General features: G+C 37.6%; 1 protein-coding gene across 1 annotated transcript; it reads right to left on the reverse strand.

The window, feature by feature from the left end:
• Positions 1-9,212: 9,212 nt before the first annotated feature.
• On the reverse strand, positions 9,213-16,386 carry TWISTNB (TWIST neighbor). The gene is made up of 4 exons (XM_032183326.1): positions 16,175-16,386; positions 15,910-16,051; positions 12,441-12,649; positions 9,213-11,047 (listed from the first exon to the last, which is right to left on the reverse strand). Exons 1-4 carry the CDS (start codon positions 16,384-16,386, stop codon positions 10,651-10,653), a joined length of 960 nt encoding a protein of 319 aa, XP_032039217.1. The 3' UTR covers positions 9,213-10,650.
• Between the last annotated feature and the right edge of the window lie 3,111 nt (positions 16,387-19,497).

Here is a 19,497-nt window from a genome sequence, read left to right on the forward strand (position 1 = left end):
ATTTGTTTACTTGTTTGTTTAGGGGTGGGAGTATTTGTTGTTTTTATTTATTTTTTTAATCATGCCAAAATTTTAATGAAATTGGAATACATACATTCCTCCAGCTACAAGCCTTCCCTGGATTGAGATGGGGCTTATGTGAAAGCAGTCTGGAATTACTAATCACACTCTGATATACAAGGTTATGAGAGGGATGAAGACAGATGTAAATTTTGTTACTCTCACTGCAGTTTGTATACATAAAGCTTAACTCACAAAGAGGACTTCATAGGGCTTTAGTTGTCCCCACAATACATACATTGTCATTTAAGACTTTTTTTTTTTTTTTTTTGAGTTATTAATGTACTATTTATTTCATTAGATTCAGCTAGAACTAAGAATATCAATATAGGTTGAAAAGGCTTTCCAGACAGAACTTATTTACTATACAGCCTAAGCAAAACCAAGACTGATAAGAGTAAGTTCAAAACACGACTTGGATTCATGAGGTTTCCAGACAAAACAAGGTTAAATGTATTTGGAAGAAGTTCAGCTACAGATCTCTGATTTGGACACATGTCCCTTCATAACTTCCAAACTACTGGACACTTGGTCATCGTTTTTTTCTTAAATGATGTTTCCAGATCAACAAATTTATCCTTCTCTGGGATCAGTCATTTTCTAAGTCTTCCCTTTCAGAACACAAAAACCATTTTCTGTCTGTTTATGACAACTAGTAACACTCTGTGCTCCAAGCTCCATATTAATCTTCTGAGAATGTTATTTATTTTACAGTATTGGCACAGCAGGAGACTTTCCTCTTCTTTTGACAAGGGCCTCTGGAGACAGCTGACACACCACTAGCAGAGTGCCAAAATAATATTGTAGGACACTCAGTCTAAATTAGCAGAAAATATTAAGATGATGCAATTTCTTTTTCTTCCAATACTGATAAGATTAATATGTTATACAGAGCACACCAAGATCAACATTTTACTGTCCTGTTCAAACCTCTTAACCATAACCTCCTGTCTTACCTTCAGGCCTTCCAGTGGAGCTTCTGCTATTCCCTATCCTGGCCTTTCTGCATAGTGCTATGAATCACACTACATAAATTGAACAGATAAGCAAAAATAAGAGTTTATGTTATTTGTCACTTAAACCATATTTTAGTACTGATCTCACAAATGGTCTGTTAATTTTATATTGAACTAGTGAGCAAACTACTCTCCTTTTAATTTTATGTGCAAAGATTTTCCAACTACAAAATATGCCAACTAAGAGCAAAAAAAAATGAACATTTTGGATGAAATTTTATACCTGAAAACTAATAAACACTGACAATTTAGTAGTACTAAAGATTATTTACAGATACACATTAAATTATTTTTTTTTCCCCAAAGTATATTGTGGGTGTTTCAAGACTAAAAGAACATGAAATCACTCAGTGGTGAAAGGCACATTCAGGTAAGACTAATAGGATGAAAGTCATTAAGCATGGGTGGTATCTGTGAAAGAGAATCTGCTCTAGAATATTAATAAGCACAGTTGTGTGAACACTGGTCCCACATATCAGTTTTCTTGATAGAGTCCTGCATTTATTTTAACATTGCATCCTATTAGAAAGCAGTGTGGATGTCTTCCATAGTTTAGTACACAGGTCTATTATTTCCCCTTAGCTGTCTTTCATATCAGATTTATTCAATGCTGCCTCTAAAGTTATGAGTTAATCTTTTTTATAACTGAGATTTTGGAGAATCCCCTTAATTCTACTCTCAAGTTAGTCTTAAAAATCATGCAATTCTCAGACTAAGTCAATGGATAATTTTCATGACTAAGCCTAAAGCAATTTGAGCCAGATCTGGCAATACAGATCCAATACAGAGCCTCTCCAGGGGCTTTCACAGAAAGGACCGAACCCTGAAATCCCTCCTGAAGACAAATCCCCAAAACCATTCCATAAAGCAGAGCTCAGTTTGCTCTCCAAATGCAACTCATTACTAGAGGTAAAGACATTATCTATGTTTTTTTTTTTTTTTTTTTTTTTTTTTTTTTTTTTTTTTTTCTCCTAGATTCTAATGGTTACATTGCTTACATGTAAAATAGAGTTGTGTTCAGGTACAGTGGTAATATAACTCATCATTCTAAACTGGATTAAGACACCTTTTAACCTTTATTCAAAAAGGAAAACCAATGTAGTTTCTCTCCTCTGTTCATGATCCATTTCCATAAAACTTAAAGTAATTCAATATTTCAGTTAAGTTGACAGAATTCTGTGAACTGGCCAATAGCTAAACATTCACTATGGTAGGACAAACAAATCCACCTGCTGATCATCATATTTGCTTCAGGTTGTATTCACAGCATGAAGGAATCAGGAAAGAATCTGAAAAACAAACAGTGAAAAACTGGATGTATACATGTATTAACTGTATTTTCAAGTACATGAAAACTAAAAAATAAATTAAACTAACATGGTCACAGGAACTAGGGTAGATAAAAAGGTTTTGATACTGAGAACACATTCAAGCACATACAAATTTTGTTTGCCTTTTCCAGATCTATTTCAGTAAACTCACTAGCTCTCTCTGTTGTAGTTGTACTATATGTCACCCTGCTAAAATATTTAGATTTAAAAATGCAGCTTTATGTACTGGTTCATTTTGCACCTGAACAAACAAGTTTTCTTTACAGTGGTTTGTAATACAGAAGTTTCCTGACAAAGGAAAGAATGAAAAAATTCTACAATCTCTCACTGACTTTAAGAGTCATTATGCAAGTAGCCCAAGAGAGGAACAGCAGCAATCAAGAAGTACAGAAGTGCAGCTGAAACTTTTGTCAGTTAGAACCTTTCATTTTGACAAGCAACTTCATAATTTCTCCAGTAGTACAGCACTACTATAAAGTTATGTTCTGAATCTGAAACATCAAATACTTCCCAAAAACTTGCGCTAACTAAACACTAGTTCACAGAAGTTTTGAGCTCTTTAGCTGACAGACATAGTGAAAAACCCATACAGAAAAAGCAATACTCCACCATGTGGCACTGCATGAGAACAGACAGAAGTCTTCTGCAAGACAGACTTTCCAAAGTCTTGCACTGATTTGAAATAGAAAGTGCAAACTTATAGTGTATCAGTGCCATTTTTATGGAATTGTAGCCTGACTAAAAAGGAATTTCAGTTGATGTCACCAGTATCTGAATTTGAGAGGAAAAAACACTTTTGGTTCCTTTTCTAACAATCAGATGCTTAGAATAGAATAGTTAGCTTTGAATTTGAAATGTCTAGTTGTACATTTTAAGTATATCACACTTTCAAAAAATTGCAAGCATTTTGAATGGACTAAAAATATTTGGTGGAGAGAAGATAGAAATTTTCTTAAAGATAAGCCTTCAAATTTCCTTCTGTTCTTATGAAAGATTTTGAAAATTAAAAAACATTTCTTTAAACTGAAATTTTATCCTTTGTACTCCAGGTTTATGAAGAATCCCCCCCCCCCTTTTTTTTTTTATTTTACCCTTCGTTCCTACTCAGTTTTCCATTAAATTCACTGAATAAGCATAGTACTCTAAAGACACATTAAGTAACTCTAAATATTAAAAGTCTGAAGTTTCAGTCTCACATTTTCCTAACCACTAGAACTATTATTTAAAGAACAATTTTGACCAGAGACAAGAAAAAACAGCATCACTTAGGTCATTACCAAACTAAAAGTGCTACAGAAGATATACGGTTACCTTTCTCATTACAGAATTGGAAGTGTTCAATAGAAAAATTGAACAGTGAAACAATCCTTTGCCATTTTTTTACATATTTATGATATGAAGAAGCACTGCTTGTATCTACAGTCAGTCCCTCACTAGTGACATTTAAGTGCCTTGCTTCAATGCAATATGAGGGTGCTTAAAACTGCAAGCCCTGTGAGAACTCTCAGAGGAAGGCAAGACGCATTGCATCCACAATTATTATTTAACTAAAATTATTAATCTTTTTCTTCTTTCTTCATGAAAGAATCCTCTCTCTTTTACTGCTGTTATTTGCATTTGAATTTAATCCAGTTGGTCCACATCTTTCAACTATCTTTTCTTTCAAGTGTAATTCAGAAATCTGAATGACTGTGCCACAAATACAGTAATTATGTCCCTATTTCTAAGTCTTGTTCATAAAATGAGAAAACAGCTTTTGGGGAATTTGTTTTGCCTAAGAAGAGACATTTAATGTATTTAATTAATAGGAAGATTAAAAAAAAATAATTTGCAGCAGATTGTCCTCACATTTGTCATTCTATTATTGTACGACCACAGATTTACTGAATACAATTCATGAATGAATAAGATGATGCTCAATCTTGGGAACATTTCTGACAATGCTTTTTACAAACCAGGCATTGATAAGAGATCGAAATAACTGCAGTACAAAAAACTACAGAACTCATCTACATGCATCTGTATATTTTTGTAAGTACATTATGAAGATTTCCTGGGTAATTGAATCTATAATGCATGCACACTCTTTTCACTACTTCAGAAAGCTTCCAAGTGTTCATAATATCATTCATTTGGCCCAATAAAACTAGGAGTTGAGGTTTAAATAATGCCTGTCACAAATGAAAAGATCAATTGTGAAATTATACATATGAAACAGGAATTAAACTCTTTCTAAGAAAACTAGCAAAACATTGGTTTTGGTAATGACACACCTAAAAGTAAGTCACATTCTATATTCAGTTTCACATAGAGAAAATCATACCAAAGCATCAGCATATACTATTTATCAACACTGATGTTGGTCTGTGTGTTTACTTTCAGCTACAATACATGGAACTTCTTAGAAAGGCAGAGGTTAATCTACTCTTAACCTACTTTTTGCACAGAGAACACTAGAAGAAAAGGTGCATCCCCACCTCACAAAGCCACTACCGACCTAGCTTTGAATCTGAAATAAAAAAGGAGCCGAGGCAAAAATTTAATAGTGCTCCAAGACTCCAGATTTATCTTGAGGGTTATATTAATGATTGCTGATGCGACATAAATTGTCTGTCTTTTTAATCTAGCTTTAAATTTTTGAGTGATTTTTACAGACTTTTTCTTTTATCCATATATTAACACTTTTTAATTTTAAAAAAAAAAAAAAAAAAAAAAAGCACAGAATGTGTCTTATACAGTACCAAAGAAGCCAAAATGGCTGACTTTCCCAAGGCCAGTTGTAGCCCTGTTCAACTCACTTTGAAAGCAAGACAACTCGGGCCTTGCCATGAGACTCTGGCCAGTTCCATGAATGGGTAGGAGTCCTTTCATGATAGTTGTGACAAAATACCTTTGGTGAGATCCAGGACCATACTTTCACAGCCTACATTCCACTTAATGGCTGTGTTCCTGAATCTTTAGCCAAATTTGTGTATGTTGTACAAATATGTATCACAATGAAGTCATGTCCGCCGATCATGGCTCTGCAGATAGAATGGCAATAGTATTTCTGAATTCTTTAACCTTATTTGCTACCCAAAGTATTTGACAAAGATCTACTTCTTTTTGTGACCAAAACTCTAGTGAATCAACCATGCCTAATATGAGCTTTTAAACAACACGATTACTTAACACACAGCTCTCAACCAATTTGTGCAGCACAATGAAATCCTAGTCTTGTATGGCACCAGGTTTAAGGTGTAGCAACACTATTTATAGACTATTTATATATATTAATTATAATTCCCCCTTCCACCAAAGGCACCAGTGAAAGAAAGCACAAAGGAGGAAGGAGTGCAGGGATAAGGAACAAGAAAATTTTCCAGGTCAGTCATATCTTTGTGCCTACGCCTTTAATGGCCCGATCCATATAGCTTTAGGGAGGAAGGGTCACAGCTTAACCTTCTAGTCACACAAAATGCAGTAAAATTACCCATAGAAAAGGGATGCATTGTTAATGAAACTTTTACCAAAACTGTTATCTCCATTCATAAGGTTTCTTTGCTATGTACTAAGAATTGCTACAGTTCAGCTCACTAACTGTACCAAAAGATCATTTTTGCTGTTTCTGTAGATAGATTTCTCAAAAAAGTGTTTGTGGGGCTGAGTTGTGTCTTTGGACAAGAGAAGTGTTCCCCCAGCAATAATACACAACAAACATATCAGTTTGGGGGATGGGAGGGGATCATCTATTCGTTGTATGTCTTGGAGCAGAGGTCCTTTTGAAGTTCGTGAGGACAGGTAAAGTGGGAAAACTGAAATTCATTCTTTCTAAGTGATCTTTACACTCCTTACCTGGGACAGTTGGTTCCAGGGTAACTTAAAGCCATTGCCAAGCTGCAATCATTCCTAATTGCTTAACATTAGGTCAATTCAGTAGATTGTAGTAGTAGATTGTAGAAGTAGGCTTACAGCTGAATTCAACTTGGCTATAACCCTAGCTATGCATAAAGTCATGACAATGGTCACAAAAAAATATTATTCATGTCTATAAATAACTTACTCCTGATGACATTTAAAAAGCACAGAGCATAATTTTCAGTCTTACTTTTGTTCCAGAAGACAAAATACCTTCTTTCTGTAAACAGACTAAGTCTACTGGATACTGAAGTCCTTCAGGCATTATCAAAATTATGGAATTTCTGAAAGCTAAACAGCAGAATTGAATCAACATTATGGAAAGAGAAATATGTCTTCAGGAGTTATTAGAATGAAACTATTTCAGTCCTTCCATAGCCAAGTCTAATCATCCCGAGAGCAACAGATCATATAACCTCTCCATCGATACATGGAAAGCACATAATCCCAACAGTTTGGGCATGTAGCAACCCCATGCATTTTACAGCAAAGGTCTGTATGTCTGAGGGCTTTCAAAGGCTGGGATGCTTCCAAAGACAAACAGTTAGAAGCAGATTTGATCAAGGCTCATGTTTTCCAAAAGGCAGCTAGCTTACTTCGGACATTTTGAAAATCCTTTTCGTAAAGCTCATCCACTGTGCTGTTCAGGCTGCATATTTTAAGAAGCAGAAAACTGCCAAGCTGAAAGCACAAAATTTGTCTCTAAGAGGAGCAAGGAGAAGATGAAGAACAGAAGTTAACAACACAGCTCATTTCAGGTTTCAGAGAATACAAAACAATTGTTTTAAAGACAACTAAAAATACTTTTTTTTTTTTTTTCTTCTATGAATGCTTCCTCTTCTGCACATGATACACCAAGGAATATAAGCCCTCTGACTCAAAATACGTATAGTACTACGAAGAAGCACTCCCAGCTTTAGAAACTTTTATAGTTGGTTGAGACTATGTTTTGCATAGTACAAACAAAAGATTATCAGCCACAGATAGAAGTGAATATTGGTTTCTTTACCAAATTAATACTAAAAGAAGGGGGGAAAAACAAACATTTTCTTAAGATCACTTGAAATATTGGTTTAACTGTCAATATAGTTATAAAAAAAAACTACAATTTTTGCCTTCTGACTTTCTCTTTCTATGTGACATGCGTGAATTTTATGAAAATGCTCTCTGGGAAAGCTAGACTTCAGATCAGACTTCATGTCATAATGATGAAACTTCAGAGAAACTTTTATGGAAAGTGTCTTAAGTTAGGCTTCTTTGTTAAAGTAAACTAAAGTAAACTATTAGAAAATTTTACCCTTTTAATGGAGAATAAAAAAAAAGGCATGAGTAGAGTGACAATTCACTTTTGAAAATCCTTTTTTTTTTTTTTTTTCTTTGCCATATTTAGCTAATTTGAAACAGTGTGTACAGCAACATCAACAGTGCAGCTGTGAGGCTGCCAATACTGGTTCCAACTGTGATTTTTTTTTCCCTTTTAAAAGTTTTTTTCTTAACCTTTTTCCTTCCAAAGACAGAAAACAGTCAACTACTTTGCACAGTTGTCAGGAGGATGAATCTACAAATTCATTTTGCTGCACAGTTGCTATTTGCATACTAACCTAGCAACAATTTAATGTCATGTGTTGCACTATTTGGAACACTGGAGCAAAAACTTGTTCAGAAACTGTGAATTGCCAACTCCTGCACTTGATTTATTTGTAATTGCCTTTCTCTGTTGTAAGCCAAGAAAGAAAAGCAAAAAATGACAGAAGAGGGTGCTGGCCACACTTGCATGCCAAAAAATATTGGCTTTAAATAAACTTAAAATTGAGACAGATTATTAGACTTTCAGAAAACTTGCTTAATACACTCAAAAAGTCAGTTTTAATAGTTCATAAAACAACAGTAGACAATTCTCATACAGTAAGAGATCAGTAAAGTAGCAAAAGTGGACAACTCAAAGTGCTGAAAGCAGTTATATTATCTATTACTTGTTTCACTAATTGTAACTTTAGTTCTTCCCCAGAATATCCCCATCTGTCCATGCTGATGAAAAGATGGAACAAAGCAAAACAAACTTTTGGTGCTACTCATGCCTCAGTCACCAACTGTGGGTCTACTGGAAGATCTGTTTCCCTTCTCTAAACGAGAAAGTAAGCTATAATGATTATTAAGGACTAATAGATGACCTCATGTAATTCTGGTTTTGGTGCATCTACAAAAGTAACTGTCTCCAACCTTCCCTTCCAACAGCAATAAAAAGATTCTTCGCTTACCATCCTCCTCCCTGATATAGCCTCCATACCTATCCATCTAATTTTTCCTTCTACATCAATCCATTATAAAAGGGGAGCTGACAGAACATTTCTGACTGTGAAGTATGCCCCAATCTGCAGACTTTCCTGTATAGTTAAACTTTCAGGTGGGATTTTTTTTTTTCTGCTACTTTCTGCCTCACTCAACACACCAGAATATTGCCCTCAGTTGACCTTGCAGCACACTGACACATTACAGATGCATCATATGATCATATGATCATATGATTTTTCAATTTTATCACAGTATAGGAAGAATGGACAGTCCAAGGATATAGCATCAATGAAAATGCATCTAGTTCAAATATAAACGTCGTCACATATAAAAACAGAATAGGGACAAATTGTAGAGAATATATAGAAGATTCTGCTGCCCTTAAAAATTGATTTAAGCTGCCCTTATAGTTTGCAAAAACTCAACTTGGTTCTTTGTAGTGTTATACTGTTGTCTGTAGTTACACAAGCTACAGAAAGATTACAAAAGATACATGCCTCCCTATTTTCTGTTTTTTTTTTTTTTTTTTTTTTTTTTTTTTTTTGTGTGTGTGTGTGTGTGTTTTTTTTTTTCCCCAATTTTGGGACTACAATATTAACTTTAAAACTCCCATGGTGTACATGACATCAATCATACAAGACAGAAACTTAGATCTGCCAAGCCTGGATCTTTAATGTCTTTTTAAGTATCTTTAATACAGCATGAATTAAGCCCTAAAACAAGTACTACCATACTTCAAATCCAGAACATGTTCTGTGGTTATTTGATTAGACACTGCATATAAGTCTATTACAGTCAGCTAATAGCATCAGCATAACTGTTACAGCAGTGTTTAGTCTGAGAATACCTAGAGAGCAGATGGGTTAACAGCAAGTTCCCACATACATGCTGATTACTTACAAGGTTTCAGAAGAGCTGGTGATGTCTTACACAAGTCAATAGCACCAAGGCAAGCATTGCCTTCCTACCTCAGTTAAAGAATTAGCATAGACCAAGTCACACTGCAGCTCTCCAAAACTCTTCACAACAGAAAAGAGCTGGAACCAAAATACTGATATTCAAAAAACTGTATTGCATTTACACCAGGAAAATTAGGTCTTAGTAAAGATACATTAGTTAACATTTGACCATAATTTTTTCATTATCTTAATTTTCCAGTAACATTAATTCCAACAGCCTGGAAAATACTGACTGCACTCACCTGTTATTCTAGAGACCAACATTTTAAAGTTATAGCAGGTTTAAATGGTTAGAGTTGCACCTTTTTTTTTTTTTTTTTTAATGAAAACTGCTACGTCTGAGTTTGATACATAAAAAATAAGAACTTTCTCAAATTATGTCACATGACTAGCAGCTTAACCAGTGTTATTCTAACCAGTGTGCAAATGGTATTCCATCACATCGGATTACATTAATCTTCTCTCTTCCCTGCTTCAATGCTGAGTCATGTTGACCATCTCTTTTTGTTTATTCGTTTTTTAGAGAGTACCTACAAAACTTTGTTTTGAATGAACCGCTACACTCACTGTTAGATTAACCTTTAAGTCAGGCTGCACAGATTCATTCACAGGCATTCACTGCCCATTACTTCTCCCTCCCCTCCAATAATTAAAAAACAAAACAAAACAACAAAAAATTCTTTTCTCAGCACTTGAAAATTCAGGAGTGTGTCCTAGAACATTAAGACTCCTCTTACAAAAATCAAGACACCCAGCAGCAATGATGAAATTCGATTATCTTAACTCATAACTAGCTACTAGTTAATGCATGGAGCTGGAAAGCAGAGGTGATATGTGTGATCCTACAATTATACTATACTCATATTCTATCCATTATTTTCCAGTCAACAAGACATGCACATACTGCCTCCACCCTTTTTCTTGCAACACTTCTTTAAAAGCTGCTGCCTGTAAAGCTGTTGATGCACATATGCACACAAACAATCCCACACAGAAAAACATATTGTTTAGTAAAGAAATACACATGTATTTTGAAAATAGGGTTTTATTGGAAGTTTATCAAAAATATCTGGTATCTTTTTTAAGACAGGCACTTCAGACTTCAGTCCTTTTTTTTTTAGCTTTGGGTTCTTGTGGCAGTTGAGTTAATTCACTTTCTTCAACTTCACAATGCTTTCTTTTCTTTTTCTTTGACTTTTTGTGGTCACTTTGGTAACCACTAGAGTCACTGGCAGGCATTATCTGTTGCTGTTCTTCTTGCTTATGTTTTTTCTTTTTCTTCTTCTTATTTTTATCATCACATATTCCATTCACAGGAACAACACTTTGCTCTTCTGCATTGTCCCTTCCAGTGTTACCTGTCTCATCTGGAGGCTCTTCCATGACATTATCTCCCCCAGAGTCATTCAAGCTATTTTTCTCATGTTCAAGGTTTTGAGTTTCCTCTCCATTTGCACAGTCAGTGATGCTCTCAGATATTTTGGGCTGCATACTGTAAGGAAACATACAAAATAAGATAAAATAGAAAATCTTAAGGCATGTCACACAGTGAAATGTCACAATTTTCTGAAGCACAGTATTTACACCAAGTAGATAAAATACACAAATGGAAAATATGACACTCTAGTTAGCAAAAAATATAAAGCCTGTTAACACTTTCAACTTAATTTCTACTACCTGACCACCTTTTATTTTACCAATGAATCAATATTCTCTCCCAAACCTTAGCCTAAATTTCTTCTCTAACATCCTGTACACACTATTTTGTTATTTACTCTTTTCTTTCATTCCAGTAATTTATAATTACACACTGTGCAGCACCCCTTTTTGTTGGTTCATCAGTTATTCAAAAACACACTACAACCTGTTCGATCATACCTGAGACATGCTGCTGGTTTTACCAAGCAATTGCCCTGCTGAAGTCTGTACAGATAAAACAAAGAAGATGCCAGAAAAACAAAAATACAAAACCAAACAATAAAAATAACAACAACAACAAAAAAAACACTAAAAACAAAACCTTAGTAGGCATCCTGCAATAGCACTGGAGAAGACGTCTAAGAAGACTCATAAGGAAAGAATGCAGATAAAACTACAGAGGAACAGATGCCCCCAGAGTCACTGGGGACAAAATGGTTAAACTTCATTCTGAATTCATGAAGACAATCCAGAACATCCTTTCAGATTAAACACAACTCTATGGATCTCCAAAAATGTTATGATTTCATCAGTAATATTTATACTGTACATTAAAAAAAAAAAAAATTAATCCCATTGGTAAAAAAAAAATGGTCAGCAAACAAACATTTTAAAAATCTAAATAAACTCTTTCAAAGATATCACTATTAAGATTTTTAGCTAGTTGCTCTGAAAACCTAGAGGCATAAGTGAACAGATGAAGGTCATGCATTTTCTCATATCATCTTTGAGATCAAAGATGTTTCTGCAAGCATTAAGTCACCTGCATGTAACTACTTGTGATTATGTAACTGTCAGTATGTGTATGTGTGTAGAAATACCAACATACACACTGTGTTCAGAAATTGGAACATTTTTACTTGAAAAGTCTAGAAATGTTCATAAAGAAAGCCACTCTAGTTTTCAGGTGTTACTTTGAACACGTATGATATGTATACACAGTCAACAGTTCACAGGACAGCAGTTAGTTTTTTTAAAGCTCAGAAAAATCTATTTATTTTTCCAGAGAAAATTTCCATGCAAGTTCTTAACAGCAAGATGTTTAATTTTACTAATACAACCTAATTATAGATGAGAGTTTGTATAAAAACAGGGAAGCTTAAAGCCTAAGACGTTACATCAAATCATTTAGCTTATAACAAATCCATTAAAACAGTTCAAAAATATTCTCTTTTATGGCACAATACCTTGTTTTAGTCAGTCCTCCTCGAATGAAGAACACTCCAGCTGCATCAGAATCTAAGTGTGATACTCGAAATTTCAGTTCATCCCCTACTTTTAACCCTAACTCTTGCCACTCTACAGCTGACATTTGTTCAGGTTTAGGGATAGAAGCATTGAAGCATCCATGTATCAGACAGCCAATATGACTTGGGGCCACTTTATTAATTACACCCTAAAAAAGAAAAACAATGTCATATAAAGCTCTATTAAAGATTATCCCTTTGAATGCATAGGTGATGCATGTTCAGTTTCCTATATAGACACTTTGGACACTTTCTACACTCAAGTTAGAAGTCTGTTTATCTAGCAAATAAGCAAAATTTTCTACACTAAAATCAAAACCATTTTTGAGAAATTTCTTCTCAGAAAGAGTAGTCAGGCATTGGAACGGGTTGCCCAAGGAAGTGGTGGTGTCACCGTTCCTGGGGGTGTTTAAGGAAAGGTTGGACCTGGTACTTAGGGACATGGTTTAGCGGGTGTCATTGGTAGTAGGGTGATAGTTGGACCAGATAATCTTGGAGGTCTCTTCCAACCTTAGTGATTCTATGATTCTTTTCATACAGTCCTGTTCAGTGAACCTGTATCTGTAAAAATGAAAGTCAAAGCATGGAATCTAGCTATAGTGAGTGCATGCATCAAACAGTTACCTCTTTCCTGACCGTACAGCCATCAGCTTTATTTTAAAGCCATTTTAAGTCCTATCTACTTGTCTGAAATTACTTTCATGTTGCTACAGAGCTACTTAGCAGCTAAAGATACAGATGACACATAAGAAGCCTTTAAGTACTCTATCCAGTGGGTTTCTGACACATTTGCACATCTAACCTTATCCACCTTTGCTCTCCTCAGAGAAGAATGAAAGACACCGAGAGGATGTCTCCTCAAAAATGAATTTGAGATGGTGTGTTCATCCACTTTCTATCAAAAGGACCTATTTACTTCTTAATGACATTTACAGAAAGGCATATGCTATTCCACAAGAAACATGGCATAACAACAGATATGGCAAAACCAAGTTTAGAGTTTGAATACATGTTCTGCTTAAAGCTGTTCCCTGAGCCATGTATTTCACAGAATCACAGATTTGTATTTCCTTTTACTGAAAAGCAGGTGTAAGTGCTGCTCTAGTACTTAAAATAAATAAATTCATCATTACACCCTAAACCTTACTACCACTATTAAATAAGAGTAAACTCATCCATTTAAGAATTATTTGCTCTTTAAACTTCTATTTAATAAATTTCACAGAATCATAGAATCACAGAATATCCAAGTTGGAAGGGATCCACAAGGACCATTGAATCCACCTCCTGGGTCCCCAGAGGACCATCATAAATAAATAAATAAATAAATAAAAAACAAACAAACAGATCATGTGTCTGAGAGCACTGTCCAAATGCTTCATGACCAGTTCCCAGGGGAGCCTGTCAACAGTGCCCAACCACCCTCTGGGTGCAGAACCTTTCCCTAACCCCCAGCCTGACCCTCCCCTGTCCCAGATCCATGCTGTTCCCTCGGGTCCTGTCGCCTGTCGTTGTCCCCAGAGAGCAGAGCTCAGCGCCTGCCCCTCCACTCCCCTCGTGAAGGAGCTGCAGGCCACCATGAGGCCTCCTCTCAGCCTGCTCTGCTCTGGGCTGGACTAACCAAGAGACTTCAGCTACTTCCCATTGTGTCTTCCCCTCTAGACCCTTCACCATCTTTGTCACCATTCTTCGGAGGCTCTGTAATAGCTTTATGTCCTTGCACTGTGGTGCCCAAAACTGCATGGTTGAGGTGAGTCCACACCAGCCTCACACATTTAGGGGCAGGAAGCACAGAAGTGTGACAATATTGATTACTACTATAAACTACCAGTGAACTATTATAAACTACTGGCATGGTAAGAAACTACCCGCAGAAATTACTAGACTAAACCAAAATACAACTCTACATAAGTCCCAGCCCACTGCTTTGGATGGAGATAAGCCAAGCCTTGATAACTGAAGCAAAAAATTCCCTGAGAGATGCCGGTGTATCTACATGTTATACATGTAAATGAAGTTATAAAAGCTACAAAAGGTATACAACGCAAGTAAACAGCACTGGGTGTGTGGGGAGTCTATGCTCTACCAACATGCACACACGAACATCAAACATTCTAAATATACAGAACATTGCTTTACATACTAAACCCAAGTATGCCTATACAATCAGAAAAGGTAACAAAAAATCCTTTAAGTTCCATGACTTAACAGTCTCCATTTTCCATTCCTATTCTTCATTACAAACAACACTCTGTTTTCCATTCCTTTTCTTCATTATAAGTAAGTCTTCATTTTCCATTCCTTTTGAACAATACGTCTTGCTTTAATTTGTCAAGCAACTTGGTATTTGGGCCTTATGTATCCCGTTCTTCCCACATTGAAGAAAAGCATATCCATCTCCTTTTCAAGGCTAATAGGGCCTGGGTCAAAAGGCACGTCCAGGTCAGCAGGGGGCGGAACAGCAAAGGCCTTCGATGGCTGTAGCGTTGGGGGGGCTGATGGCACAGCAGTCGGATCAGTAAAGGAGCCCGCAACTCCCTCACTATCTGGCAAACCACACGTTTCTGACTGTGGTCCCACAGGGCTCTTTAAGGCCTCAGAGATTGCTCGCCAGGTGCCGAGCAATCCCACTGCAACCTTGTCATTTTTAGCTGCAGAGTCCCACACCTTGACCTCAATTTGGTCCCGTATTTCAGGCTCATAAACTGTCTGATTGTTAATGAAGAGAATAAGCTGTAAGGTTACCAGGACAGTCTTTGTTCCTAAGGACGTATGATTCCCCATAACGTGCAGCTGCTTACCAGCGAGGGGCAGTTGTGTGCACGGGTCTGCTTCTCTCAGCTCGAGCTTCTCTCCAGCTCCACTGCGCCTATTCCCAGCGACTATCTCTATGAGCTTCTCTGAGCAGTTTGCTGAATCTGGCCGAACCCATCTTCATGAGGCAATCAAAGTGCCTGTTGCCTTCCCGTCTCCATTCTGTTAGCCTGTTCTTTTTCATTCCTTCTTTCTGCTTCTTTATTGATGACATAACTTCATTGGGTTGCCTTTTTTTTATCTTGAGGGCAGGCTCCCCTCTTATACCCTTCTCTCCACAGCAGTTCTTTTCAAAACAACTTTTCATTGGTCAAACAACTTTGAATATAACAGCAGCGGCAAACACCCAGAAACTTCCATGCCTTAACGGCTGGAGAACAAGCAACCCGAGACTGCATGGAGTCTCCTGAATCACCCTTCTTTGTTCCCTCTAAACTCTTTTATATTCCTGATAGCCTCATCTTTAAGAGTCTGAAGTTACCATCAACCGCGGGGCTTTCTGACCCCCAAGGCCACACTCCCAAATCTCCCCCTTCTTTATTAATATCAACCATTTTCTCGACTCGAATTACCACTCCATATATAACATACATACCACCATTTTTTTCCCCTTCTTGGGGCTGAAGATGACGAAGTCCGCCTCGATGTTCAGGTGCACGAAGCCCTGGTCGTCGCGGATGTCGCCGAGCTCCCCCACCACCCGCACGTTGTCGTAGGCCACCGGCACGCCCTGGAGGCTGGGGAGGAAGCAGAGTGAGCCGTGAGCGGGGCGCCCACCCCGTGCTCCCCACAGGCGGCGGGCCGAGGGCTTCCCCCCCGGCAGAGAGACCCCGCGGGGGCCGCCCGGTGCCCGGCCGCACCTCTCCGAGTAGCGCAGCAGCTCGGCGTCCAGCTGGGCGCGGATGCCCGTGCGCTTGTGGCCGAGGTAGCGCGGCGGCAGCGCGATGTGCCGGCGGTGCGGCGCCACCACCAGGCACGAGTAGCGCCGCCCCACCAGCCCGCGGGCCGCGGCGAAGGACGGCAGCTCGGCGGCGGGCGGCGGCGGCGGCGGCGGCTCCCCGGGTACGGCCATGCTGCGGGGCCCGGCCGCGGCGCGGCGAGATGGCGTCAGGGGCAGTGACGCATTCCGAGGGCGCGATGCGGGACGGCCTTGGGGGCTGGGGGAGGATGTGGGAGGGCGCTGAGGGCGCTGTTTTAGTCTGGAGACTGAACAACCCCAGTTCCCTCAGCTGCTCCTCACAGGACTTGTGTTCCAGGCCCTTCACCAGCTTCGTAGCCCAAACACAGTTATCTGTGCCAACAGCTAGAAGCAGAGATTTATATCCATAAACCGTATCTACAGTCTTAGTTAGTTATACTGTTTAGTTCCACTTTAGATTATGCCTCAGTGATCAGCATAGCATATTTTCTCCATTCAACTGAAAGGTTTTACCTGTAGTGCCCCTTACCATGCATGAAATTATTCCACAGTCCTAAATTTAACACGTTCAATCAAAAGACTGCTGTTAAGATTGCACAGGGATTAACTATTGTCATATTTACATTATCGTGAGTGGTTTTCTTCACATGTGCACGGTTAAGAAAAACAGAGTTTGTTTTCTATTGCCAGGGCCTGAGTCTAATTTGTGAATATAATGAGAAATTTTGTAAGACTTTATTAAACACATATTAAAAGGTGGAAGGAGAAGAAAGATAAAGGTTATAAAAGTCATAAAAAGGGGTGCAGGTGCACTGTACACTGAAAATGACCTACAAAGTAAGCTGCAGTAATATCAGAAAAAGCTTACTGTCCTATTGTAACCAATGGAACTTATGGCTAGTTGGTAAAAACAAGTTTTGTCCAGAAAAGTCAGCAAGACTTCATGAAAAAAAATAAAATAAAATAAAAATGTTGCACAGTATTGGCTTAAGATTTGGTTTTAAACTGATTTAACTGAACTGCTGCAAAACCTTGAAAACCTATTCTTCCTTTGATTTAAATCTAATTTATGTCAATTTAACTTGTATTAGTAAAAGTACACTTTTATACTGATTAACTCCACATGGGGATTTTGATATACCAATTTTATTAAAGGTGTTAAATTTTCTTTATATTACAGAGACCTCAGAAACACTGTTGTTCTATAAAGACAAACCTTACTTCATATATCAGAAATCCTTGAACTCCCTATAAAATGTTAAGTGATGCAAAAGCCTTTTGAAACTATTCAAAACTAAAATATCAGATTTTCTTCAACTGTATGTACAGCGCAGATAAGACATTGTTAGTTTTCATAGCTGAAACAAGTGGTACTTTACTGCAAGTAAAGTTGGATTAGTATGAAAGAACTGACATAAAAAAATGGCTTTCAGATAACTGAACTTGCAGATTTGAAAGTATCTTGAACTACTGTAATCTGTATTCTCTTGTGGCTTTAATCCTCCAGAGTGTTTAAAGCCTATTGAAATCAATTGTATGCTATACTCTCTGAGCTTTCTGGAGAAATAGCTATATTTTTGGTTTCCTGTATTCAGGTCATATTTAATCCTTGCAATGTGTTTTCAATCTCAGTTAAAGACCATGTTCAATAACTGCATGCGCTTTTATTCCTAAATGAAATATACATTTTATAACTCTTATTTATGAGTAGATCTAGTTTGCAATGAGAACATATAACCCGCTATGGTCTATACTCAGCTTTATCTAGGATAATAAAAACCTAGCTCTGTTCATTAAATAAAAGCTCCGAATATGATAGAAAGACAATATAATCAAAAATGTGGACTTGTAACTCCCTGTACACTGGTCAGACAAGATGGTGCCAGGAGGTCTCCCTCCTTGTCCACCTTCTGCAGGAATCCAGTACTATCCTCGCAGGCTGCCTGTCCTCAGAAAAATCCTTACTCTCAGGTGCTGTGCCCCAGACCACACACTCCTTCTGTCACGCTACAAAATTTCCTTTGCTCTTTCAGACTCTCTAAACTTAAATCCTACAACAAAATAATAATGTCTTCAGGCCTATGGATAGTTTTTTGGGGGCCTGCAGAGGCGTGGGCTTAACTTAAACATGATGGACGTGGCCAGTAGCCTTTAAAGGGAGTTCAGTTTTAGCAGGCCACTTGGCCTGCTCCCCAAAGCAGATGCATGTAGCAGTGGTGGTGTGGCCATATAGAGGTATTTTAGTTCAGATCTTATCTGCACTTGCTAAATGAATCTCCATTTATCCCTGCAACTGTGCTGTGCTTTTTATGCCAAGTGCCTTTAGGACTTTCAGAAGTCCCTTCAGACTAAAGTAATCTGGAGCATGAGTTCTAAATCCTAATGGTAATTAAATCTACAGGATTGGAATACAGGTAATTCAGTATAACCTCCTTTAAACTCTTATAGTGTTGATACCTGGTCTCAGCACAGCTATTTTACTCAGTGAATCCATACCTGTCCAGTCACACTGCTTGCTGATGCAACATAGCCTATCTAGACCAAAAACAGGGTTGTTGTGTTGTTTTCTAGGGACTTTAGACACATCATATGACTTGGGCTTTCACTACCTGATTGTAAAAGATGTCCTGACCAAAGAGAGGAATTTCAGTGTTACTGCTACTGCCACTTACTCCAGTCACAGTTCAGTTCTGGAAACCATCAGGACCAATAAATAAGGACAATTCTTATTGCCCTTATTTATTTATTTATTATTTTATTTATTTTCCATAGTTGTTTATCTTCTGTTCAGTCCTTGATGTTAGCTTTCAGTTTAAAAACGGTCTGTCTTAGCTGAACTTTTTGCAACATTGCAGTGAGCCTATGTGCAAAAATGCAGCTAAAATCAATGTCTTAAACAGCACAGCATTGGTACATTTGCCAAGTCTCACAGCGGCTGATAAAACTCTGATGAACTTGTTTTTTTCTAGCAGTGAGGTTGCCAGTAACAACCAGGACCAAAACCAAAAGCTGTGTTTTCAATCACTGCTGTTCTTTTCCTTTCTATTTTATCTGTGTTAGTCTTGTTTTTATGGAAACAAGGCCAGACTCCAGCAAGGACATTCATTAACAGCCATATATTGAGCACCTCTCAGCTAGGACTTTTCTTATATTCCAAAACAGTCCTTGCCATCTTTAGTCCAGGTTTATTGATTAGCATCATATTGGGGAGGAGCCTCATACTACTGCCCATTCACGCTCATTTGTGGCAACTACAGTACATTC

This window comes from Aythya fuligula, chromosome 2 (genome assembly GCF_009819795.1).
Source record: "Aythya fuligula isolate bAytFul2 chromosome 2, bAytFul2.pri, whole genome shotgun sequence".
NCBI classification, from domain to species: Eukaryota; Metazoa; Chordata; class Aves; order Anseriformes; family Anatidae; genus Aythya; species Aythya fuligula.

Bases quoted from the DNA above. Each gene is read 5' to 3' on its own strand.
- TWISTNB (XM_032183326.1), bottom strand. From the start codon at position 16,386: ATGGCCGTACCCGGGGAGCCGCCGCCGCCGCCGCCGCCCGCCGCCGAG. The intron at 16,052-16,174 runs GTGCGGCCGGGC...CTTCCTCCCCAG, and splicing joins CTGCTGCGCTACTCGGAGAG to CCTCCAGGGCGTGCCGGTGG. The intron at 12,650-15,909 runs GTATGTATGTTA...TTTCTTTTTTAG, and splicing joins AGAAGGGGAAAAAAATGGTG to GGTGTAATTAATAAAGTGGC.